Source organism: Cyprinodon tularosa, unplaced genomic scaffold (genome assembly GCF_016077235.1).
Source record: "Cyprinodon tularosa strain WSP-4 unplaced genomic scaffold, ASM1607723v1 ctg770, whole genome shotgun sequence".
Taxonomy (NCBI): domain Eukaryota; kingdom Metazoa; phylum Chordata; class Actinopteri; order Cyprinodontiformes; family Cyprinodontidae; genus Cyprinodon; species Cyprinodon tularosa.
This window is the reverse complement of record NW_024039530.1, coordinates 68,097-94,708: the sequence shown is the minus strand read 5'-3', so window position 1 is coordinate 94,708 and position 26,612 is coordinate 68,097. Positions and strand designations below refer to the sequence as shown.

Genomic DNA, 26,612 nt, shown 5'->3' with positions numbered 1-26,612 from the left:
AGGTTGCAGAACGTTATTTCTCTAACTATGATGTTAGTTAGGCCTGACGTCTCAGGCTCATAAAGACATATTTGCGGTCAACTATGACAGAAAAGAGACGATCAAGTTTGGTTAAACTCAAATCAAAACGCACAAAGGTATTGGATCTAAATAAAGTTGTGAAGCGTTTTGCTGAGCAACATGGAAATCGCCGCATTCAGCTGTTATAGTCATGTTAACTTTATTATGCTCTCTGGTGAGCCTTTACAGAGCTGTTACATTTTGCTTTGGCACCTGAGAAAATCTGATATTTCCTTTAATAAAACCAAAAGTGTTAAAAGTTAAAAATGTGATACTGGTGTAAATCCTGCTTAATATGAAGCAGTGTTGTTGTTTCTTTTTTTGTATATATAGTATGAAACTATCCAGAAATGACCCGTATGAACCTACTCACAAGCAAAATGTATTTGTATGTTGCTTCTTTTCAGATTTGTGGAGATTTTGATGTAACATACAGAACCCGCCTTTTTGTTGATTTGTTGATACAGCAGTATGGAGGACCAACTCTGCCATATTTAAAAATAAATACAGAAATAAATAAATGCTTAATAAATAAATAAGCATACAATTAATTGCCACCAAAAATACAAACAACAAATAAATGTAAGTAGAAATTAAATTATACAGCTAGTCATAAAGGTATATAACTCTTTTAATTGGCTTCTTTATTTCTTTGCCTTTTTAATATTTACCTTATTTATTTTTTTGTCATTTATTATCTTCAACTTAATTTTTTAATTACTTATATTTTTAAGTATTTATTTATGTGCATGTTATCATATTTTTGTCTGTTTTATTCTTCCTTTGTATTTTTTTACCCTAGTTATTTCTTCGCCGCTATTTCTTTCTGCCTGCCCTTTTAACATTTCTGCCTGCCATTATAATATAATTTCTAATTACATTTATTTGTTGATTGTATTTTTGGTGGCAATTAATTGTATGCTTATTTATTTATTGAGCATTTATTTATTTCTGTATTTATTTTTAAATATGGCAGAGTTGGTCCTCCATTTACAGCTCTATCTACAGCATATTTACATGCATGAAATGTCCCTTTCATGTTGCCTTAACTGCTGTATGTCAAGTTACTGAGGAACAAATGGGGTAAATGTGTGTTCAGAGTAAACAATACATGGATGTCTGGTACCTTGTTTGGTGCTTTGACCCTTTTATTTCTACTGTGTAGTTCTGCTCACTTTAGTCCAGCTCAGTCCATAGATCTCTGATGGGGAACTTTTTCTTTCTATCGTTTCTTCTTGGTCAAATGCTGCAAAGCTGCCTCTCTGACAGTCAATCTCACACATCTACTACTCAGCACCTGTGTCTTACCTTAATACCTTTCCTGTCATAATGCCCCCCTAGAAGTAGTGTTATCATTCTTCTATCTCCTATTAGGTGAGATCACATTGTACGATGTATTACTAATATGAACTGTTTCACATGAAACACTAGTACTGTACATACAGTACTATTCTCACCAAACTGTGATAACTGTGATTAAATTAAGTGTAAACAAATGCCATATGTTGCCACCCCTAAAAAATTCCTGCCCCCCTCTTGCCACCCCATAAATATTTTTCTAGATCCGCCCCTGCCACCAACACCTCCATTTCCATGGGGTCGAATTTCCTTTTGCGCCATCTGCTGTCCAAACTTGCCATGCCGCAAACCACCAAACGCGCAAAACCATAATTTAAATAGGGCGTCTCCAACAGTTTTGCACCTGCCACCAGTTACGCAATCGCTCTTGTTAAATCACCCGCAAACCATGGTTCAGCCCCTCGCGCAAAATTCCAGTTTGCGAGCGCAAAAAAACACAATTGCATTGTCTTATTTCAAGTGCATTTTATCTAATTAACTAATTTTAAGAGTAAAATTACTCATTTCATTGGCAAACTAGCTCATTTACCTACTCAAATTAAGGGTGAATACACTTAATTTAAGAAATTTTTCCTTTTTTGTAGGTCGGTTTTTGCAGTGTGTCTTCTGTATTCTGTTCTCCTCTGATCTCATTACGGACTCTGAATAGTTGTCATGGTTGCTGGTTGTAGGGGGGCTGAATATGGAAGTAAATGGGACATTAAATATATCTAATCTGACAGGAAATATACACTGCAAAAAATTGGAATCTACATCAGTCAATTTTTCTTAAAATAAGTGTCCTTTTTCTTAAATTGAGGAGGAACGAGACAATTTACATTTAAAATAAGAAAGAACAATTGTATTGTCTAATTTAAAAACGCATATTATCTAATTATCTTATTCTAAGAGTGAAAATACTCATTAGATTGGCAAACTATCTCATTTACCTACTCAAATTTAGGGTAAATACACTTAATTTAAGAAATTTTTACTTATTTCTAGATCATTTTTCCAGTGTATTGCTGAGGGGCCTCATCGTTAATATTTTGTATTTTCAAATATAGCATAATTTTATACTACAAAATGAAGAAGTTTGCTTTGGAAAGATGATGATGCTTTTCAGAAACAAAGACTTCAGCTCCGTTTAATAAAAAGCAGAGCTGAATTATTTTGTGGAACATCCAAATATTGCCTAAAGTGCGGGATCGTTTTCTTTTCCAAAGGCCCTCACTGGGGAAAATCTTTTTTTCTTAAAATAAGTGAATTTGTTCTTGGATTGAGGAGGTAAACGAGACAGTTTGCCAGTGAAACAAGACAATTGACACTTATAATAAGAAAACACAGTTGCATTGTCTTATTTCAAGTGCATATTATCTAATTATCTTGTTTTAAGAGTAAAAATACTCATTTCATTGGCAAACTGTCTCATTTACCTACTCAAATTAAGGGTAAATACACTTAATTTAAGAAACTTTTACTTATTTCTAGGTCGTTTTCCAGTGAAACCCTTGTTAAAGTGATGACATAAACTGTTGAGAAAACTATACACTGGAAAAACAATCTACAAATAAGTAAAAATTTCTTAAATCAAGTGTTTTTACCCTTAATTTGAGTAGGTAAATGAGACAGTTTGCCAACGGAATGAGTATTTTTACTCTTAAAATAAGATAATTAGATATTATGCACCTGAAATAAGACAAACCAATTTTGTTTTCTTGTTATAAGTCTAAATTATCTCGTTCCATTGGCAAAATGTCTCTTTTACCTCCTCAATTCAAGAACAAATGCATTTATTTTAAGAAAAAAATGACTTATGTAGATGCCGATTTTTTCTAGAGTATGGAAATCCGGTGGGATGTAACTGGTTTCTGATCACTGAGATTATCCCAAATGTGGCTTCATCTATGGAGATATTGTTCACCAGAAACCAGATAAATATTATCTTACCACCTTCCAAGCCTGAGTTTGTTGAGTCACAGGCAGGACCTCTGACTCTGAATGATCTGGACGATCTTTAACATCGGGGATAGCTGTGTTTGTATCATTATGCTGCTGCAATAAGAACGCTTTTTGACACTTCTTGATCAGGGAGGCCATTTAATTTGTCTGTCACCATGTGACTGAGCAGAAGACGGACACAGGAACCATCTTTCAAACTGTCCATGTCGTCTTTTATGTCACCCAGCTGTCCATTCTCATCCGTTTCACCGTGGGGCTTTCCCTGCCCTCTGACCGGCCTGCAGGGAGCAGCAGGAGGTCTGGACGTCGTCTCTGCTGATGCTCCTCTCGGTCGCTGCCGTCCTCGTGGGAGCTGCAGGAGGAGCTGACGCTGCCGGTGGGAGACCTCCCTAAGTCAGCCCGGGTGGATGAAGAGGCAGAAGAAGAAGGAGGGGGAGGAGGAGGTGCGGCGAGGTGGGTCAGGTATCCAGGCTGGGTGAGGTGGTCGCGTGGAGGAGAGATGGGCTCAGCTTTGATGTTGATGTTGGTGTGGACAGAAAGATTGGAGCCTGCTGATCTACGAACACACAGAGATGGAAGAGGCAGTTGTGAGAGCGCCACCTGGTGGCAAACATTGCTACACGTTCTGCCCTGTTTGATCCGACTTGCTGAAACTCTGAATGAATCAAAGCTTTATCTAGTCAGCATAATTTTGCTGTGGCTGCTTCAGAAAATATCAGAAATGTATATTTTGGATAAAGTTCTACATCAACTCTAAACCAAATAGTAAAGCATTTCCAGTGGTGTTAAAAGTTCACACATTTGTTACTTAAGTAAAAGTATAGATACTGCAGTTTAAAAACACTCTGGTAAAAGTTGAAGTATCAACTTGACCTCTTTACTCAGTGTATTCTCATTATCAGTTCGTATGAAATCGTACGAAAAGTTAAGCACAGTAATTTCATACGTTTTTGACGTTTTTTTCGTCGTATTTCGTCGTATTTTTACGTCTTGCCTCGAGACAAGATATCCTTGCGCATGCGCATCTTACGCACCATTCAATAACATAGAATTTAACATAGAATAAACCCTAACCCTAACTCTAAGATACAAAACAGCAAGCAACCTAGTGAGAGACATGATTGCACTGTTTTTCCCAGTTTTACGTCCGTCTGCGGATCTGCTTTTTTGGTCTGTCTGGCTGCGCACGCGCACTGATCTGTTTTTTTTCTAGGAAAAACGTCCAAAACGTACGAAATACTGTGCATAACTTTTCGTACGATTTCATACGAACTGATAATGAGAATATGTCGCTTTACTTCAGTAAAAGTGAAAAAGTATTTGCTCCAAAAACTACTTAAAGTATAAAAGTATAAAGTAACCTTTAAAAAAAACAGCCAGATGCCACTATATGAATTGAAAGCTCAATTTTTCGACTATTTTGAACAATTCTTTGAGATAGGGCCAAGGATGGGGGAGGTCTTGTTGGTCTCCGTCTCCCGATACGCTCTCGCCTGTGTCCGAACTTTCAGACATTTCGACATCTTTTCGTGAATCCCACATTGTAGCATGGCATAGACAATTCACGTTAGCAGTTTGAAGAACACCTGCTTGCTTCTGATGGTTTCCTTTAGCTAACCAATGAGTGTTTGCGTTCTATGACTCATCCAATCACACTAGTTTTCACTAGATGTGGATGGAGCCAATGATCTGCATTGGATGGAGCACATGACGGGAAATAAATATTTATAGACAGTAAACCGAAGCCAAGAGTAACGAATAACGTTTGTTTTAAAAATGTAAGGAATAAAGCAGATATCTGTCCCTTCACTCAAGGAACAGCCTCAGTGTGGAACAACCCAAAAATAAAACTAGAGGGGAAAATGATCTTTTGGAGGAATTGGCATACAAAAGGGATTGACAGTATAAACTGCTTCTTTCAAAATGGCTCCTTAATATCATTTCAACAATTATACAACCTAACTCACACAGATTTCTGGAAGTTTTTACAAATAAGGGACTGCCTCATGAAATAAAGAATCCCGGGGTAACCATATCCATGGAATCACCAATACACACTATGTTTAATAAATTGAAAGACTCTCCAAGACGAGTAAGTCATATTTATAACTACTTGATTGGAAAGAATTGCAACATTAATAAAGGACTTAAGGTGTGGGAATCAGAACTAAACAAAAAGTTCCCAGAGGAACAGTGGAGTGCAATAGTCAAACAAATGTTAAAGCCCATAAGGGATACAGTTCAAAATTCTGAATCGTTTATATTGGACACCAGTTAAACTCTTTAGAGCTAAAATAAGTAACTCGGATATGCTGGCGATGTAAACAAAGTCGGGGAGACATGCTTCATATGTTCCTCACGTGTCCAAACCTGATTTCTTATTGGCAGGCGGTTATGGGAAAAATCAACAGCACCCTTAACTCCAATTTATTTTTGACACCTACATTAGGACTTCTTAACTTCTTAGATTATGAGGTCAAAATAGGAACAAAAAAAACACAATGGTTCAAAATAGCCCTTACCACGGCAAGGCGAGTTATATTAAGACACTGGAAGGATCAAAACACCCCCCTACATATTCAGAATGGTACGCAGCACTAGGCTTGTCCCGATCCGATACGTGGATCGGATCGGGACGCCGATATTGGCAAAAAAATGCGTATCGGCAAAGCATGTAAAATGCCGATCCAGTTTAAAAAAAAAAATCGGGTCCGTATTTTCCAGTTTCGCCGATTGAAACGATCCATTCCACTATTTTGCGCCAGTGTTTCCCTGTTTTGCATTTTTATTAAAACTTACAGTAATACTTGCACCTTTAACTGTTTACGGTTTTACTGTTCACTGTGCAATTTCAGATTGCTATTCATAATTTTGTCCAGTTTGTGTTTATCTCTTAATAAACAGGTAAGTTTGTTGTTACCAATCATTGTGTTTTATTCAATCTCACCTAATTTAGCTGGCTAGATGTTATCAAGAGTACTAAAACCCTTTTCAACATGAGTCTTACAACTAAGGCTAAATACTTTAACTTAAACTTAAATACATGCTCGGATAGGCTGGTATCGGCCAGTGTCGGTATCGGATCGGAAGTCCAAAAACAATATCGGTATCGGATCGGAGGTGCAAAAACCTGGATCGGGACATCTCTACGCAGCACTTTTCGAGACCGCCTCTTATGAACGACTCATACACAAAATAAACGGCCAGATTGAGGCGTATCAAAGTACATGGGAATCGTTTTTAAAACCAGAGAGGAAATACTCAAACACTATTGATCCAGAATAAAGATGCAGTGTGTTTTTTTTCTTCTCTTTAGTCTCATCTGCTGGCGGAGGTGGGGGGAGTACGGGAGGGGTTCATGATTAAATGTTTAAAAACCCAAGTCCTTCTCTGTACAATCACTCAATGTTGAACACTTTACAGTACTGACACTGTCATCACTGGTTGTACTGTATGTTTTTGAATTGTTGAAGGATGTAATAAACATTCAAATTGAAAAAAAAAAATGTAAGGAATAGAAAGTACAGATACTTGTACTGAAAATGTAATGAGTAGAAGTCAGAGGTAGGAAGAATAATAAGTAATGGAATAAAGTACAGATACCTAAAATGTACTTAAGTATTTTTACTTTGTTATTTGACACCTTTGATATTTTCTATTTCTTCATTTCAGCTTAAAGCCAAACAGTTTGCCTCAAAACTGATCTGTTTAAACCAACAGCGGTTCAGGTAGGAAGCTCTGTGTTACTCACCCCAAGGAGCTGAGCTGGTGCTGCTCCCAAGCTGTCATGGAGCCCAGGCCCGCGGCCGAGCTGAAGCCGGCCATGTCTGCACTGCTCAGGGAGTAATCTGGTCAACAGAGGGATAAAATGATAAATACTCTCAGTCAGCCGTTTTATTTTGGTCCAAAAGCTTTTCAGAATATATTTTTACTCCCAGAACTCCTCGTTTTATCCCATTAAAACAACAAACCTTAATGTGTTTTATAATGACTTTATGTAAACAGGACAACACTGAAAAGACAGTAAATGTCAAATATATTTGACATATTACTTTCACAATGGTTTATATAACATCTTTAAAGATGCTAAGTCCATTTCTGTCAACCCCCCTTTTACTCTTATAACCCTAAATAAATTATTCAGAGGGCATCTAACTGGACCAGACAGTGAACCTGTTGGTAAATTAATGTCAGACACAGACACAAGCTTCATGGGGTTCAAAGAATTCAGCAGAGGGTCCAGGGGGGGGGAGAGGAGAAGTCTAAAGCAGGGTGAGATCCATCAGAGCCAACTTACAGTACAATCTATCATCTGGAGGAGGAAAGAAAAATGGCACAAATGCAAACTGACTTGGATATGGTTATTTCTCTAAACTAAGAGGCGAGGCAGGAGCATAGTTAATCAGAGAATCAGAGGTTCCTTGTTACTCTGGAGGAGCTGTAAAGATCCGGAGCTCAGATGCAAGAATGTAACCATACGAAAATCGTCAGTTTTACAAATTTTTTTAAATTAAGTGTATTCATTCTTAATTTGAGTAGGTAAATTTGATAGTTTGCCAATGGAATGAGTATTTTTACTCTTAAAATAAGATAATTAGATAATATGCACTTGAAATACGAGAATTCAACTGTGTTTTCTTATTTTAAGTGTAAATTGTCTTGTGCCATTGGCAAAATGTATCTTTTACCTCCTCAATTCAAGAACAAATGCACTTATTTTAAGAAAAAAATGACTTATCTAGATTTAGATTTTTTGCAGTGCACTCCACAAATCTGGGCTTTATGGGCGAGTGGTGAAGGGAAGCCATTGTTGAAAACAAGCAGGGTTTACAGCCATCATGTTATCCTTGCTGTAACATGATGGTGGCAGCATCATGCTTTGAAATATTTTTTGTTTTTTGGAAGAGACAAGAAATGAGTCTGAGATAATAAAAAAATGGAAGGAGCTCAATACAGCGCAGTCCTGAATGACAAACAGAAATATTGACATAACCCTTTAAACAACTTTAAACAGCCGGATCAGACCATGTGTTTGGATGGATCTAGACTTTCCACTTAACGGTTCCTATAAATGAATCTGTTTAAGTTGCTTTCTAAAGAAGATGGGAACAAATTTCCGCCTTTAGACGTTCAAAGCTAGTAGAGAACTACTCAAACAGACCAGCTGCAGTCAAAGATGGTTCTTAAAAAGTACTGAATATTTCATTGTTGACCAAAAAGAGTTGGAAAACATACAAGAGTTTCTGGTATTTTATGATCATGAGCTGCTTTATATAGGTCTATCAATAAAAATATTTAAAATATAACAATAAAGATTGTGGAAACCTTTTCAGCATGTCTACGTCTAAGGGTAGGCTGAAAACTTTCCTTTTTGATAAAGCTTTTAGTTAGAGTGGCTCAGGCTATTATTAGCTATCTGTTCTGCTGCTATAGGCTTAGACTGCTGGAGGACATAGGGACCCCTTTTTCATCATTCTACTACATTCTATCTCTATTCTCCCATAGTAGCTTCATCTGGTCTGTTCCTGTTTGCCTGTGACTCCATCCTGGAGAGAAAATCAGCTGTGCTGCTGCCATCAACACCTTTGCTTCTAGATGTTGGAGATTGGCCTGTTTTTCAGTGTAGTCCTGTTTCTCTGACTGTAACTGCTCTCTTTTATCCTGCGATATGGTGGCTCTGAGTTTTTGCAGTTGCTTTTTGTATCTATGCTTCTGTCTCCTTGAACCCCAGTCGGCCTCAGCAGATGGCCGCTCACACTGAGCCTGGTTCTGATGGAGGTTTCTTCCAGTTAAAAAGGAGTTTTTCCTCTCCACTGTCGCTACAAGCATGCTTAGTGTGAGTCGATGCAAACAACTGTTCTTTTTTTTTTTTTGGTAGAAATGTTTCAACCAATCTGACTGTTTGATCTGGTTGAATTGTCTCTGTAAAGTGCCTTGAGATGACGAGTGGTTTGAATAGGCGCTTATATAGATAAACTGAATTTAATTTAACAACTTAAGTAACCTTTAATAATGTATAAAAGTGAAGGTAGCCTACATAAATGATTATTACTACCAGTAGGAGGCACAAATGAAAAATGAAAAACCCAAACAAACAGGTACCGCTGTTGTAGGCAGAGCTGATGCTGGAGTAACCCAGACCCTCATGGGCCAGACTGGGAGTGGTGATGGAGACCACTGGGGTGGACAGAGGCTGAGTGGTCTGACTGCTGCTCAGCCGCTGATTATTCTGGGGGAAAAAAGAATGAGTTGGTTCCACATGTTTCTGTTTACATCCTTGCTATGCAAAGTTTAGCCACAGTATGCAATGCCCTTTTTCAACCACATGGTGTCAGTATAAACCTATGTTTAAGTACAATCATGCCTGCTGGCCTCCAGTCAAACTTCTGTTAGCTTGTTTAATGGCATGTGTGGCAGGTTCTTCAAAGCCAAACTGGCTTACAGACCACTTCATAATGTTCAGTTGTTCCTCCCTGAGCTGCTGGCCTCCCAGCCTGATAATGTGACCAATGACATCATCCCAAATGATCTCCTTCTCTGCTAAATAAACATACCGGTACACACACATACACTACAGAAACATTTAATAAAAATACAGCGTTATTAAATGTAACCCAGAGGTATTTGCTGGAGACTGAGGTGTTTTCTGCTGCATCTGACCTCAACTGACAGCGAATAACCGGTTTATCAAACATTGTCATGAATCAGTCACACATATGAAGTAAGAGAGCTCAGTTCTCTCTGTGCATTGCTTCGGTGAACCGATAGCAGCTCTAGTCTGTGCAGAACATGCATGCATGCATAAAGGAGGGAAGTGAGAAGCAGCTTGAAGATGATCTAATCAAGGAGCCGCTTCTTAAATCAGTAAAAAATTTCCATCCTGTTTGTTATCGCAGCGTTGCACCAGAGTCAAGCCAATAAAGCTGGCATTTAACCACTAAGCTGTGTAAATTAGCCCAGTCAGAGGCCCCGGATATAAGCCAGGCTGTTTGAGGCATTTGCTCCACAGGAGTTAGGAAGTTGTCAACATTTGATTAGAAAATGCAAGACTCTAAACTTCCTTCAGAAAACATAGATAACAGTCAGCAAACCTCTCACCTCTCAGGAGGAGAAATGGTTGGATAGACAACTTCTATTAAAGGAAGTCTTTATTTTGGTACATTTACCCTGATAGCTGGATAAATTTCACTTTCTTTAAAAAGGGGGATTAATTACTAATTATGCCTACTTTTCTCGTTACTGAGATGTTCCATCAAATACACGTTCCTTTCCTTAAGACAACTTAAAGTTACACTAATCCTTAAATGTGGCTTTTTTATTCAACATTTTTCCATCAAAACATCAGATTTTAGGACCGCTTTAACAACAGAATAAATAGAAAACCCTAAAAGAGGCAGAAGAATGGATGTTCTGGGGCAATACACGAAAAAAACACTTACAGTTGTCAATTTGTTCCAATCATTTCATTATCTTACATCATAATAGATCAAGGTGAACAAATAAAGCAGAATATCACTTGAACCTCAATTAATTTAAAATGAATTTGAAAGCTTAACACCCGGGTGTGACACAGATACTAAACTATTTTAAGCTTTTTACTCTGGGTTAGAGTCAGGTAAACGATTTTTGCTTACAGCCAATAAAACCGATTTGATTGTTGAAAAATTAAACAAAACCAACAGAAAATAGTAAAACTAAAGGTACATCCCATTTCCTGAGAATACCAGTGTATAGTGATACTTGAAGCTACAAATGTATCCACTTTTTGAATATCCCTGGTGTTTTCGTTTCACAATGTTTTCCTTCATTCAGCTTTCCATGAATAAGAAACCACTCTAAGAAACAGCCTGCTTCATTAGAAATAGCTTTTTTCAGGCTTCTTTTATAACTTTGATTGAAAAATATTTTCTAATCTGCAAAATTTCTGAGATTAGAATCTTAGATTTTCAATAACTGTAAGCTATAATCCTCTAGATCAGGGATCTTCAATGTTTTCCAGGCCCAGGACCCCCAAACTGATGGTGAGATGGAGCGGGGACCTCCTAATTATATATATTGTATGAAATTGTGTTCTATCAAACTGGTCCTATAGTCACTCTATTACAGATGAATCAGTGTGATGACAGTAATTTCTCCCTGGGATTATTAAAGTATTTCTGATTCCTGGTTGATGGGACAGGTGTTGTGAATTAAACGGTGCCCAGCTTGAAAGAGCTCCTGTGTGTCGCTGAATGTTTGCATTGATGACTAAAAGTCATCTTCTGCCTCCATTTATCTGTTTACTATGGAGGATAAAAAGTGCCAAAATTAAATAAATAAATACAGCGATAAACAATTAATTAAATGTGTAATTCATTAAATAAAAAAGGAAATAAATAGATAAATGTGTCATTAATTTAATAAAATACGTCTTCATTTTATTTTAAAAATATATATAATTATTTCAGTGTGCATCAAAGTTAGGGGGCGGTTATCTAACACCTGATTGGTTACCCTGCACATTAAGGCGAAGCAAATCGATTACAGAGACTCGATTCGCGCTAACCCCGCCCCCTAACTTTGATGGGTGAGTTTGACAGATTCTTTTAATGGTTTCGATGCACTGCGACACAGGACCATGAAATAATTAAATGCACACTAAAATAATTATATATATTTTTTTAATAAAATGAAGACATATTTTATTAAATTAATGACACATTTATATTTTTAATTCATTATTTATTTAATGAATTACACATTAAATTAATTGTTTACTGCAGTGTGTTGAATTCATGTTAATGTGGATTTAAAGACATTTCAATTAGGGGGAAAAATTGCAGAATTTGAAGACCTCCTCTCTAGATTATTAAAGAATGATCAAAGCATTCAAAATACACTTAAGGTAACCTGGCCTAACTTCACATTTATTCAAGAGCGTATCGGCTGGAGGTTAAGAACTCAGGTGATCCGTACCAGCATCATTCCTTTGCAATGAGGGATGACCACTCGGAGGTCGGTTTTGCGGCTGCTGGGGATCAGGCTGCTCCCTTGATGTGGAAGAGAAGGAGGAGACTTTGTTGGTCCGATCTTCCCCAAAATGCTGCTTCCATCACTGGACCCCATGAATCCATTCACTGAATAAAAAACACAGCAAAAGTGATGGAAAGAAGATCCCAAACAGTCTGCTGACAGCATTAATGATTCTTAAATCATCCAGTTCTTTATTTTGTTTTTTTATTATTAATAAAAATGGAGAAAAGACTTGGAAACTGCATTTTATATCATATGCATTCCCACGTACCGGACCCATTATATATATATACAATACAAGAGAAAACCATAAATACTTTATTTGATCTCTCCAACGTTATGTAATGGCTTCATTTCTAGGATTATAAGCAAATTTCTGGGGATAAAAACCAACCCCAAGAACAAACCCTGCTAGTGTGGATGGAGGACAGCGTCATCGTTACGTCCACCCTGACTGACACCTGGAGTCTGATCCTGAAGAAGGCCTTCATTTACAAATTCAAGATATGTTGCTCTCCAAAAAAAACACTCTATGAAGACCAAGAAAAGCGTCCTTAAAAACAATCGCTTAGCACAACTCTGCCCTCTTCCCTTAGTCTGAGACAGAGCCTAGAGTTCCCTAATGGTTTTGAGCATCCATAAAAGTTCTACTGCTTTGCTATTGTCGTGGCAGAATGTCAGGCTCCTGGATGAGAACGGTGGTAGCAGTGGCATTTTATCCATGAAGTCAGGGACCAACAAAAGAGCAGCGCTGGGCTCATGCCAAGGCGAATAGCTCATCACACTCTGGCAGCGCTCCAGGTACGTTAATGCACTGCTTTTGCCACGGCGTCCTCCTTCCAATGGTCTGCCTTCAAACAAAACTAATCACACAATGCTCTTATAAGTAGCTGCAATGGCTCATCCACACTGTCAACACATCAATGAGTCCAGATACTCTGGAACACAGGAATCTATATCTGAGGCTAGCAGCTCAAGAGGAGAGCGCACACCTCCAAATTGTGTCCTTTACTCTCAGACTACTGCATTGAAACTGCTGTGAGCAGCTGTGTAGCTCAGAGGTTCCAAAACATTTCAGTCTGTGACCCAAAAATAACAGAGGAGAGTCTGGAGACCCCCTAAAAATACTAACTCACTGTATGTGTGTATGTGTGTATGTATGTATGTATGTATGTATGTATGTATGTATGTATGTATGTATGTATGTATGTATGTATGTATGTATGTATGTATGTATGTATGTATGTATGTATGTATGTATGTATGTATGTATGTATGTATGTATGTTATGTATGTTATGTATGTTATGTATGTATGTAAGAAGGTAAGTAAGTAGGTAAGAAGGTAAGTAAATAAGTAAGTAGGTAAGTAAATAAGTAGGTAAGTAAGTAGTTAAGAAGGTAAGTAAATAGCTAAGAAGGTAAGTAAGTAGGTAAGAAGGTAAGTAAATAGCTAAGAAGGTAAGTAAGAAGGTAAGTAAGTAAGTAGGTAAGTAAGTAGGTAAGAAGGTAAGTAAGTAGGTAAGTAAGTAAGTAAGTAAATAAGTAAGTAAGTAGGTAAGAAGGTAAGTAAATAGGTAAGTAAGTAAATAAGTAAGTAAGTAGGTAAGAAGGTAAGTAAATAGGTAAGTAAGTAAGTAAGTAGGTAAGAAGGTAAGTAAGTAAGTAAAGAAGTAAGTAAGTCAGTAAGTAAGTATGTATGTCATTTTAAATGTAATTTTTTTTAACTGATGGGGCAATAAACTATTTTAAGGTTCATTTTATGATTTAATACTATATTCAATATTTAAATCATGTTTTAGATAAATAAAAAAACTTGAATGAATTAAACAAATCTGCTAATTTTAATGTACATTCGCATGTATGTATTTCATAATATATTTTGGCCCTCCATATACCTCAGGGATCCCATCACAATGATTATTTTAAAAAACTCTGGATCTCGACTTCTTTCTAGGGAAGCCCGGATGTACCCCCATTAGCAGCAGCTTCTATTTTAACCTTAGACTCTTTGGAGAACAACGTGACGCCATGATACTTTGAAATTAGGGCTGAAACAATTAATCAGATTAATCTATTACTTATTTAAATAATTTTCAACTAATTTGGTAATCAATTAAATGTTAACTGAGTATAGAGACTGTAAAATATGCTTTTAGCTGTCAGAGCAACCGATTCAGAGCTCTAAATATATCAAAATGGTGAAAAAATATATAAACATATTGCATTTAAGATAAGGAAAATATATATCTTTGCTTGTCAATATGCCTTATTAAGAACTCCTCAAGTGGAAAAGTAGGAAGGAACCTTTGGCTATCTGATTAGTAATCGATTAATTGAAAAATAATCGACAGATTAATCAATTAGCAAAATAATTTTTAGCTGCAGCCCCAATTGATCCTTGTTGTTCACAGGATTCCTTTTAATCCACCAGGGTATCTACAGACTTCTCTCGTTTAACTAAGAAGCTGATAGAAGATAAAATGTGTTTATAAGCTGTAAAGTCATGCCGCTATATTTCAGGGAACTCTACAGATAAGGCTAGATTTGCAGCAGTAGTTTGTGTTAGTGTAGCATAGTCTGTAGCTCATAGCTGCATGATGATGTGAGCAGAGAGTTGTGCCAAGTGACGACTAATGTTGACATTACAAAATGGCGGCTTCCCAGTTTTGCTTCGATTCAGCCAGATTCTTCTTCTTCCGTAGAGCTCAGCGCAGCCTAAACCCTGATTACTCACTTTAGAGCGATAGACTGAAGCAGAAACTATTTACACTGACTCACAGGTCCCACCCTGGAGCTAAGATGTGAGATACTGCAAAGTGGAGAACTAATGATGTCATCAACAGGACAGAACCCAAAGCCAACAGCCTCAAACCTCACAGACATTGACTTTAACAGACTATGAGAAAACAAAGTGTGTGTTTGTGTAAAGAGCTGCATGTGTCAGAGCATGTTTCTAAGAGCCGTACCAGCTGCTCCAGATCCGTTGTGTAGAGCCAGATCTGAACTGGCCTGCAGGCCACCTGATGGTGAGCAAAAACACAAACACACAGTTATTAAGGACTTCTGCTTATCCAGTGCACATCCCCCCCCCCCCCCCCCCCCCCCCCCAAACGTTTTTCTGTCCTTGAAACTTTTCATTTCTTTAGAGGAATTTCAAGTTCAGTCATATGTTTCACTTCTGAGGTGCACAAAGTGACAGCTGGTCACTCTAATAAAATCAGTCTGTTATCAAAATAGCCTTTTCTCCAAATGACTGTTTAAAATACGTTTCAAATATTTGCTCCAAGCATAGTTTGTATTGATGTTCAAAATGTAATTCCATTCATGTATGGATACATTTTAAGCCCTAATCTTTAAAGGTTCCAAACTAAGGGCGCAATCAATTAGTGGGCGTGTTGCGGGGCATCTGCAAAGAGTGCTTGTGCAAATGTGAAGACCATCAAACTGGTTCGATTCCTTCCTATCCAAATAAGAAAACAGCATGTGCTTTTGGCAGTTTGACGGTGGCTGTTAAAAAAAAAGACAAAAAGTTATTATAAAAAAAAAAGAAAATAGCAATGATAAAGTGCACTTGACAGAGGTAGCCCATCTCAAAGTGCTCTGACCAAAAGTAAAAAAATAAAATAAAATGGTAAATGCCCTGTACTTATATAGCGCCTTTATTCAAGTCAGGAGACTTGACCAAAGCGTTTTACATTACATTCATTCACCCATTCACGCACACTGATGGTGGCAAGCTACATTGTAGCCACAGCTGCCCTGGGGCTCACTGACAGAAGCGGGGCTGCCGTACACTGGCACCACCGGGCCCTCTGACCACCATCAGTAGACAATGCAGGTGAAGTGTCTTGCCCAAGGACACTGAAAGTCGGAGTCGGGGCTTGAACCGTAAATCTTTCGATTTCAGGGCAAACTCCTACATCCAACGCCACTATTTATGAAAATATAGTTAAAAATATCAAATACCTATTCCACCCCCCCTCCACAGAGAAGGAGCCACTGTCAGGAGATTAGACTCCAAAGAGCTGGATTCTCTGGGTTAGAGTTAGGTAAAAGATTTTTGCTTACAGCCAATAAAACTGATTAGACTGTTAGAATATTAAACAAAACCAACAGAAAATAGTAAAATTAAAGGTACATCCCATTTCCTCAACCTAAAAGTGTGTAATGATACTTGAAGCTACAACTTTATCTGTCAGGTTTCCTTTCTCCATGTTTTATAGTTTTAGTAGTTTAATTATTATTTTGTTGTTATTTCCAGTCTTCCAGGTTTCTATTTGTTGTCCTCTGCTGCCCTCTTGTGTTCACCTTTTTCCCTAGCTCTTTCCCTCTCTTGTTCTGTGTACACCTGCTCCCAGTTTCATTAGCCCTCTCTTTGTATCAGTCTCCTTTGAAAAGCCCTCTCTCTTCAGTTCTTCTTTGCTGGGTCCTCGTCAAACACCATCAAACATGCTCCAACTCCTTCTCTCTGAGCCTTCCTCCTTATGATAGTGATTCCCCTGATGTCTCCATGGTTTCTGGTACGTTAAGACTAGTTTTCATGTTTTGATTTTTGGATTTCTGGACTCCTGGATTCATGTTTGTTTGGACTTTGTTTTCTTTTTGGATAACCTTCCTCTGTTTTCTGTAAACTCATTATTTAATCCACAAGAGATTCACCTCTGCCTCCCTGCCTCTGCTTTTGGGTCAACTAGCCATAGCCAAATCGTGACATTATCCACTTTTTGAATATTCCTGGTGTTTTCTTTTCACAGTGTTTTTTTTCCATTCAGCTTTCCATGAACATGATAAAACCCAGCGCTCTGAGAACAGCCTGCTTCATTAGAAATAGCTTTTTTTCGGGCTTCTTCTAAAACTTTTATTGAAAAATGTACCTCCACCACCCCCTGCATACTGCAAAACAGTAAAAAAACAGGTTAGCACCAGCTGAATCATATATGGAAGTCATTTTGCACTTTCTTTGAAAATCTGCCCTGCTTGTAAGAAGTTTGCACCGATTGAAGACTCACAACCCTTCTAAAGATCAGACCCTTAGTGTCAATCTGCATAAAAATGTCTTGATTTGAATCCTCACATTACTTTAATGTCACCAGTTTAAACACAGACCTGAGTTTCCGGTGCTGGGAGGTCTTTGTGAGGAGTTTGTGTGCCTTTGAGGATGTGTGTGAGGGGAGCAGAGGATCCCGCTGTCGGACAGAACCTGGGAAGTCACTCCTCCTCCTCCGGCTGCACCGTGACAATAGTTTGTGCTGCCTAGCGCTGCTTGCATGAAATGCTGCTGCGGCTGACCTGTGGACTAGAGGGAAAGCAGAAGAACAGCGATCTTCACATCAGCTCAGACTGTAATATTTAATAGGATCAGTAAAACATGCGGTTATTTGGCCACGATATCCATTTCTTCAGCTGTCTAATGGATTTGGTAAATGGAGCTACTCAGAGAAATCTAAAACAGAATCATCCGTCCTTCTGTCCAAATGTAAAATTAATAGGCAAAAAGAATTGCTTACTATTTTATGACTTTTCATCATGTTGTCAAAGTCCTCGTTAATCTTTTTATATTTCTCCTCTGTGCTCGGGGTGAGGACGTAGGTGCTCTCATTGTCCGGGCTGTCGCAGCCTCTGTGCTCCTTCTTATTCAGGGCCTGCGGCAAAAAAAGGCAAAACAGAAAAGCATAAAGTTGAGTAAAAATAAGCACAATATTTCCTTTTTACGTGCAAGAAAACAGCATTTTCCTGCAAGTTGGCAGTAGACACACTGGAAAATTTATCTAGAAATAAGTAAGAATTTCTTAAATTAAGTGTATTTATCCTTATTTTAAGTAGGTAAATTAGATAATTTGCCAATGGAATTAGTATTTTTACACTTAAAATAAGATAATTAGATAAAAAAAACACTTGTAATGAGAGAATGCAATAGTGTTTTCTTATTTTAAATGTAAATTGTCTTGTGCCATTGCCAAAATGTCTCTTTGACCTCCTCAATCCAAGAACAAATGCACTTATTTTAAGATAAAAATGACTTTTCTAGGTTTCCATTTTTTCCAGTGGACATAGAAAGGTTTTTAAAGCTGAATTAGAAAGCATTAAAAACCACTTTGTTAACGCCTTACTCTGTTTTCATCTGAGGTCAGAGGTCACCGCTGAATAAAAGAAAACCTTTGCCTTGTAGGTGAGAGTTTTGAATCCTCCTTTAGTACAAGGAGAACATTGTGTACAAATGAAACCAATGTTCATAAGAAGCTATGAAATATAATAAATTTTCACCAGGTCTATATTACACTGTTATTTGAAATAGTGCACAGATTATTCCCTTTATATGAGCTCGGTGAACTTCTCTGCTCGTTCCCATTTTATCAACAGCAATCCATCTACAGGTTTTATTTCCACTGCAGCTTTGAAAATCGATTTGGATTTAACTTTGTGTCTAAGCTTCAAAATATGGACTCCTCTCAGACTGTCGTTAGATGAAAGACTGTCTAAATAACACAAAAAGGAGGCAACAGAGAGGTAATACGAGTCCTAATGTTGTTAAAGTGCCTTGGAAAAGAATTCCTATTAAAATACATTCATATCATTTCAGCCACAGAAAAAAAGGGGAAATGATGCATGTTTATTTCAATGTAAATGCAAACTACATTTACCCCTCATACTTTGATACCTCCAAAAAAATAATCGCTTGAACTAACACGGTGTAACGTTTAGTCAATAGAGGTTCTAGACCTTTAATTTCCAAGTTTAGCTCCTCTTAAACCAGCTCTGCACTGTTAAAAAAATGCAACAGTCTCACTCCGTGTTTTAAAATCTGATAAGAGATCATTTTGTAGCAGCAGATTTAGAAGTCATGAAGTTACAAGGAAACATTCATCCTCTAGATCACGGATGGCAAAGTCAAAAACACCGAGGGCAAATAACAAAAAATTTGCAACAAGCCAGGGGTTAAATGGTTAAATGTTTAATAAAACATATTGAAATGAACATAGCCTATTGACCTGGACCTAAAACGTTGTTTAAAAAAAAAAAATATATATATAAATATCAATATTATTAATGCACTTTTATTATATTTATAAACTTATTAAGATAAATACATAAATTAAAGTGCATGCTTTATAAACCGAAAATGCAAAATCCTGTCTGCATTTTTTCCTGAGTCCATTCAACTGAAAAATATGAGTAAATAAAATAAAATATCAAATGTATGGCACACAGATAAAACAATACTTAAAAGCTTGTACAAAGAAATGTAAAAATTTTGTGATGAATCACGGAGGCGGATCCAGAATTCAGCAAGAGTTTCTTTAAAAAAGGAATTTATTAAACAAAAAGCAGAGCAATACCAAAAAGCACTGAAGAATCAAAAAGACTACAGACTACAGGTGTCTGCGGAGGCTGATTGAAGCCAAATAAAAGGAGCCTGGATGGAGGGAGGGGTGATAGAGACGCACTGCACACTGCAAAAAATTTATATCTACATAAGTCCTTTTTTTTCTAAAAATAAGTGCATTTTTTCTTGAATTGAGGAGGTAAGTGAGAAACTTTGCCAATGAAATGAGACAATTAACACTTAAAGCTGAAGTCTGTAAGTTTTTAAAAATCACTTTTTTGTCATATTGGCTAAAACTGTCCCTATGCCCAGATAGCAGTACATGTGATATGTAACCTGTGAAAAAAACTGCTTCAATTGGTCCCGCCTACTGCCTGTATTTCAATCTGGAAAGAATAATTCGGGACGAGTCAAAACAACCAATCACAGCCAGAGGAGCGTCTGCTGGAGTGTCAATCACAGCTCACACACGCTGAATTCCCCCCCCCCTTCTTGTCGCATGCGGTAGCCGCGCAGATGCTGTGAGAGGGGTGGAGCTTGGAGGTGGGGCATGAGTGAAGCAGAGAGGGTGGGGGAGTGGCGTGAAACCTGTTTTTCTTCAAATTTTCAGTCGAAGTCTGCTCTCTCCTCAATGTTACAGACTGCAGCTTTAAAATAAAAGTCTTATTTTAAGTGCATGTTATCCAATTGTCTTATTCTAAGACTAAAAATACTAATTCCATTGGCAAACAACCTTATTTACCTCCTCAAATTAAGAGTGAATACAGTTAATTTAAGACATTTTCACTTATTTCTAGATCTGCATGCCAAGCAACTGATTGAAAAATGTGTAAAAAGCATAAAAAGCTATCTGATTGCATAAAATACATCACTGTTTGCAGATAAACAGAATTTGACTTTATCAGCTCTGGATGGTTTTAGAAAGAAAACAGTATTTTTCACAACCTGGTTCCACCTTATAGGTCCGAGATTTTTATCCTGAAAGTTTCATAGCTGTATTTGGTAACAGAGGTGGCTCAGGGCTGCATGGGACTGTTTTTACAGCTTGGAAATAGGTGACAGACAGCGATGTTATAAACAAAGCATGATGTCACACACATATACACACCGAGATGCTGCCTCAGAGGCAAATCACCAACAGGGAAACTTCAAGCAGCTATTCTTACACTTTATAACACGACTCAGATGCACGACTAAGGCAATTAAAGAACGGCTTAAAGGCAGGTAAGAATTAGTGCTTCATCTTTTAAACTGTAGCTTCCTGGTTTAAATAATGGAGTTGGTACAATCAGATTTTTGGAGATTAGGTGAAGAAAAATAATACAGCGAAAGATGGATAGATGGGAAATAATGGCACCTGCACTGGTGGACGCATCAAACTAAAAAGGCTTGACCATGACAGGAGTTCTCTGGTATCCATCATCTCATCCTTCTGCTCCTCTCATTATAAGCCGTAGCATGAAGAGGACGGACTGACCCACCGACACATGGCCTCTGCATTCCCAGACGCTGCTAGTTACCCCAAAGCTTTAAAAACACTCACTAGTCTATATTCACCACAGACCTTGAAGGAGTCACACGCTCAGCTCTTTTGAACGCTCCTGTGAACGCCTAAAATAAAAGCAGATGAGTTTCTTTCTCTAATCTGGTGAACCTGCTTTTATTTTGTGTTTTTACAATAAAACCCCAGAGAAACAGGTCCAAACATGGTCTGACAGTAGTAATGAAATGTGCAAAGGCTTTTGTTACAAACCAAATTTTCTATTTCCACGACAACCGCTCGAAGAGATCAGCTTTATCTCTTCATGATTTTGGGGTATGTTGATTTTTCTCCCTGTGCCATGAATGTTTGAGGTTCTGACCAAGACAGAGGAAAGGTGACGGTTGCTCTGACTAGTCATGCTGTGCTGAAATGTAAACAAAATAGCACCTAATAGAGAGAAAAAGAAGGGCTAATATAATCCAATAGAAACAAATCTAAAGTTATGTGTCATCTTAAACTGAATTCGATTTTACTAAATAAAAATGTAAGAGAATTAGATTTTCCGTTCCTCCATAAACTGTATAATTTTTTTATATCACTTAAACTTTATGAACGATGCATTAAATGCTACAGTAGCAGCCATTCAAATGGCCCTTCCCAGTGAAACGGCAGCCAAACGGCAGCCCACCTCCCTCAGCAGATGGCCGCTCACACTGAGCCTGTTTCTGCTGGAGGTTTCTTCCTGTTCAAAGGGAGTTTTTCCTCTCCACTGTCGCTACAAGCATGCTTAATGTTAGGGATTCCATTCGAGTCAATGAGTCGATGCAATCAACTGGTTTTCCTTACACTGGAATAAAAAAATTATAATCTATACAAGTCATTTTTTCTTAAAATAAGTGCATTTGTTCTTGTATTGAGGAGGTAAAACAGACATTTTGCCAATGGAACAAAACAATTTACACTTAAAATAAGAAAACACAACTGGGTTGTCTTATTTTAAGGGCATATTATGTACTTATCTTATTTTAAGAGTACAAAAACTCATTCCATTGGCAAACTATCTCATTTACATACTCAAATTAAGGGTAAATACACTTAATTCAAGAAATTTTTACTTATTTTTAGGTAATTTTTCCAGTGAAGATAGAAAACTTTGAATGCACTGGAAAAACGATCTATAAATAGGTAAATTTATCTTAAATTAAGTGTATTTACCCTTAAATTGAGTAGGAAAATGAGATAGTTTGCCAATGGAATGAGTATTTTCACTCTTAAAATAAGATAATTAGATAATGTGCACTTGAAATAAGATAAGGCAATTGTGTTTTCTTATTTTAATGTAAATAATTTTGTTTCATTGGCAAAATGTGTCTTTTACCTTCTCAATCCAAGATCAAATACACTTATTTTAAGAAAAAATTACTTATCTAGATTCTATTTTTTTCCAGTGTGAATCTGACTGACGATCTGGTGAATTGTAAAGCTGATGCTATATAAATAAACTGAACCCTGTACACACAGGGTGTATACAAAATGACATTTCCTTCAGTACAGCTCTCAATTTCCATTTCTTCACTGCAAAACATTTGAATCTTTATAAGTCTTTTTTTCTTAAAATACGTTCATTTTTTCTTGAATTGAGGGGGTAAGTGAGACACTTTGCCAATGGAACAAGACAATTTAGATTTAAATAAGAAAAAACTATTGCATTGTCTATCTTATTTCAACAGTAAAAATACTCATTCCACATGCAAATCCTCTTAATTACCTACTCAAATTAAGGGTGAATACACTTAATTTAAGTATTTTTTTACTTATTTCTAGATTGTTTTTGCAGTGTTAAAGTGATCAAATGTAAACATAAAAACTGATTTACAGTTTTTCCAACATCAGTTTTTTTCCTCTCATTTTACTCAACATTCAGCTACTGTACACTACAGACTTCTACATCTATTGGATGAGGTTTGGAATATGCAACTAAAATACATAAAAGCTATGAGTTTATTAACTAAAACGGTACATTTTCAAATGAATACTTAATTTCTTAGGATTTGACTCAAAGTGGCATCTTTTCCTAACCTGACTCCGCCAGATGGATTTGCTCCGCATATCCATCTGGAAACCTTCCGTTGAAGTAATTTTGGGAAGGGGTGAAAATACTGGTTAGCTGATTGGCCTATGTTGGTGATAGACGGGCCAAATAAACCAATCAGATCAACGAAGTATATGACGTACTAACAGAGCGACGACGAAAACACAACTACAAGCCAGGCTGCTCTTGCCAAAACCAGTCGGGAGAAGAGCAAAAACATCTTTTCCTCTGAGAAAAGCCTCCAGAGCAGTGTTTTGCTCTTCTTTCAGTGAAGAAATACTCTGTAATTCTGATAAAACTTGCTGGATAGCCACGCTAACGCTAGTTTCATCGGCTGAAGCCGCCATGTTCTTTAGACTGAACTGTCGCGCTTCTCGTTGCCTCACACCTCAACCCGCCTCAAAGCCAACGCTGATTGGACGTTGGTTTGGTGAACGGCTCCAAATTTTCTTTAACGGAGAGTCTCCAGACTGATCTGCGAGTGAAACCTTGAAAGCTCGCGAGATCAGGATGGTCTCACGAGGCTAATCTTTTCCTAAAAGAGTGAAATAATCCTTTTTTTAGTACATTTAATTTCAATCAGTCGGCATTTTATTTCATATTTGCAAAGAGAGAACAAGACATCATACAGCCCTTATTGCATGGAGGTGCAGCTTGTCTTTTTTGCTAAGTTAGAGAAGTGTTTCAGTACTTTTACAAGCCTTGCACTTCCAAAACTTTGGCTGCTAAAAATGTTTGCAAAACCGCTGGAGTTCAGTCAGACTGAATCCAGAACAAAAGTTTCTAAAACCTCCCATGGCTTCCAAAAACAACCTTTTTGGATGGATAAGGGGAGAGTGTTATATAAATGCTTTATATTACAGATGTTCATATTTTCTCACAGCCTCTGCCAGCTGATCCTCATCCATCACATAAGTAAGGAGCCCAGCAAGTGTCAATGGGTGAAAAACAAAACGAAGCTGGTAGAAATCTGTGCTCACGCTTTAATAAACTGTGCTTCTGGTTTGTCAATCTGTGCGCGCAGATCTATGACATTTATGCAGATGATGGACGCATGGCCCGCTGCACCACCAATAAATACAGTGGATCTGTTGTCATAAATAAACTTAAAACCACCATGTTTTAACAAGCTTAATTCACAGCTTGTAACATGACGTCATGCTAAAATATAAGAAGGGTCACAGAATATGGTGTAACAAAGTCACACCTAAGGGGGAAAAAATCGACATGTAAGCGGAAATAAAAAACAAACAAGTAAATCAAACAATTGAAATTTGCAAAATTTTTATGAAAACAATGAAATATGGTGAATAAACCACAGAATATGGTTTAAAAGCATCAATTTATAAGAGTTATAGTGAGGTTTATCCACTGTTTCATTCATTTGTGAGATTACTGTGAAGCTAGATGAGTAAATTCATTTTACTTCAAATGACTAAATGGATGTTTATGCTGAAAATATCGGATTATAGAAAAGAACTAGCGTGACTAAAAAGATATAAAAACCTTTGTAAACATTAAAACATTTTTAAAAGACTGCACAGTGGAGCAGTGGTTTAGTACTGCTGCCTTGCAACAAGAAGGTGTCGGGTCTTATTGCACGGAGCTTGCATGTTCTCCCAGTGCATGCATGGGTTCTCTCCGGGTACTCCGGCTTCTTGCCACAGTCCAAAAACATGACTGTTATGTGAACTGGTTTGTCTAAATTGTCCTTAGGTGTGTGAGTGTGTGTGTGAATGGTCCGGGGTGACCCTGCCTCCTGCCCGTAGACAGCTGGAGATAGGCGCCAGCACACTGGAAAAAATCCAAATCTAAATACACTATATTGCCAAAAGTATTTGCTCACCCATCCAAATTATTGGAATCAGGTGTTCCAATCACTTCCATGGCCACAGGTGTATAAATTCAAGCACCTAGGCATGCAGACTGTTTTTACAAACATTTGTGAAAGAATGGGTCGCTCTCAGGAGCTCAGTGAATTCCAGCGTGGAACTGTGATAGGATGCCACCTGTGCAACAAATCCAGTCGTGAAATTTCCTCGCTCCTAAATATTCCACAGTCAGCTGTATTATAAGAAAATGGAAGTGTTTGGGAACGACAGCAACTCAGCCACGAAGAGGTAGGCCACGTAAACTGACGGAGCGGGGTCAGCGGATGCTGACGCGCATAGTGCGAAGAGGTCGCCAACTTTCTGCAGAGTCAATCACTACAGACCTCCAAACTTCATGTGGCCTTCAGATTAGCTCAAGAACAGTGCGCAGAGAGCTTCATGGAATGGGTTTCCATGGTCGAGCAGCTGCATCCAAGCCATACATCACCAAGTGCAATGCAAAGCGTCGGATGCGGTGGTGTAAAGCACGCCGCCACTGGACTCTAGAGCAGTGGAGACGCGTTCTCTGGAGTGACGAATCGCGCTTCTCCATCTGGCAATCTGATGGACGGGTCTGGGTTTGGCGGTTGCCAGGAGAACGGTACTTGTCTGACTGCATTGTGCCAAGTGTAAAGTTTGGTGGAGGGGGGATTATGGTGTGGGGTTGTTTTTCAGGAGCTGGGCTTGGCCCCTTAGTTCCAGTGAAAGGAACTCTGAATGCTTCAGCATACCAAGACATTTTGGACAATTCCATGCTCCCAACTTTGTGGGAACAGTTTGGAGCTGGCCCCTTCCTCTTCCAACATGACTGTGCACCAGTGCACAAAGCAAGGTCCATAAAGACATGGATGACAGAGTCTGGTGTGGATGAACTTGACTGGCCTGCACAGAGTCCTGACCTCAACCCGATAGAACACCTTTGGGATGAATTAGAGCGGAGACTGAGAGCCAGGCCTTCTCGTCCAACATCAGTGTGCAACCTCACAAATGCGCTTCTGGAAGAATGGTCAAAAATTCCCATAAACACACTCCTAAACCTTGTGGACAGCCTTCCCAGAAGAGTTGAAGCTGTTCTAGCTGCAAAGGGTGGACCGACGTCATATTGAACCCTATGGATTAGGAACGGGATGTCACTTAAGCTCATATGTGAGTCAAGGCAGGTGAGCAAATACTTTTGGCAATATAGTGTAAGTCAATTTGTTCTTGTATCAAGGAGGTAAAAGAGACACTTTGCCAATGGACCAAGACAATTTACACTTAAAATAAGAAAACACAATTGCATTGTCTTATTTCAAGAGCATAATATCTAATTATCTTATTTTAAGACTAAAAATACTCCTTCCATTGGCAAACTATTTAATTTTCCTACTCAAATTAAGGGTTAATACACTCAATTTAATCTTTACTTTTTTCTAGAACATTTTTAGGGATAAGCATGATTGAAAATGGATGGAAACAATTTTAGATA

The 26,612-nt window shown here is 37.9% G+C and overlaps 1 protein-coding gene across 3 annotated transcripts in view; it reads right to left on the bottom strand.

Moving 5' to 3' along the window:
• Window positions 1–3,554: 3,554 nt before the first annotated feature.
• LOC119773602 (myocyte-specific enhancer factor 2A-like) overlaps window positions 3,555–26,612 on the bottom strand; it is a 62,644-nt gene continuing 39,586 nt past the window's right edge. For all 3 annotated transcript variants that reach the window (XM_038270658.1, XM_038270657.1, XM_038270655.1), the window contains exons 4-10: window positions 17,882–18,016; window positions 17,481–17,670; window positions 15,341–15,394; window positions 12,316–12,476; window positions 9,463–9,589; window positions 7,112–7,208; window positions 3,555–3,916 (exon numbers count right to left, since the gene is read on the bottom strand). In XM_038270658.1, coding sequence (XP_038126586.1) covers window positions 3,574–3,916; window positions 7,112–7,208; window positions 9,463–9,589; window positions 12,316–12,476; window positions 15,341–15,394; window positions 17,481–17,670; window positions 17,882–18,016 — 1,107 coding nt within the window. In that variant the 3' untranslated portion in view covers window positions 3,555–3,573. The remainder of the gene's footprint in view (window positions 3,917–7,111; window positions 7,209–9,462; window positions 9,590–12,315; window positions 12,477–15,340; window positions 15,395–17,480; window positions 17,671–17,881; window positions 18,017–26,612) is intronic.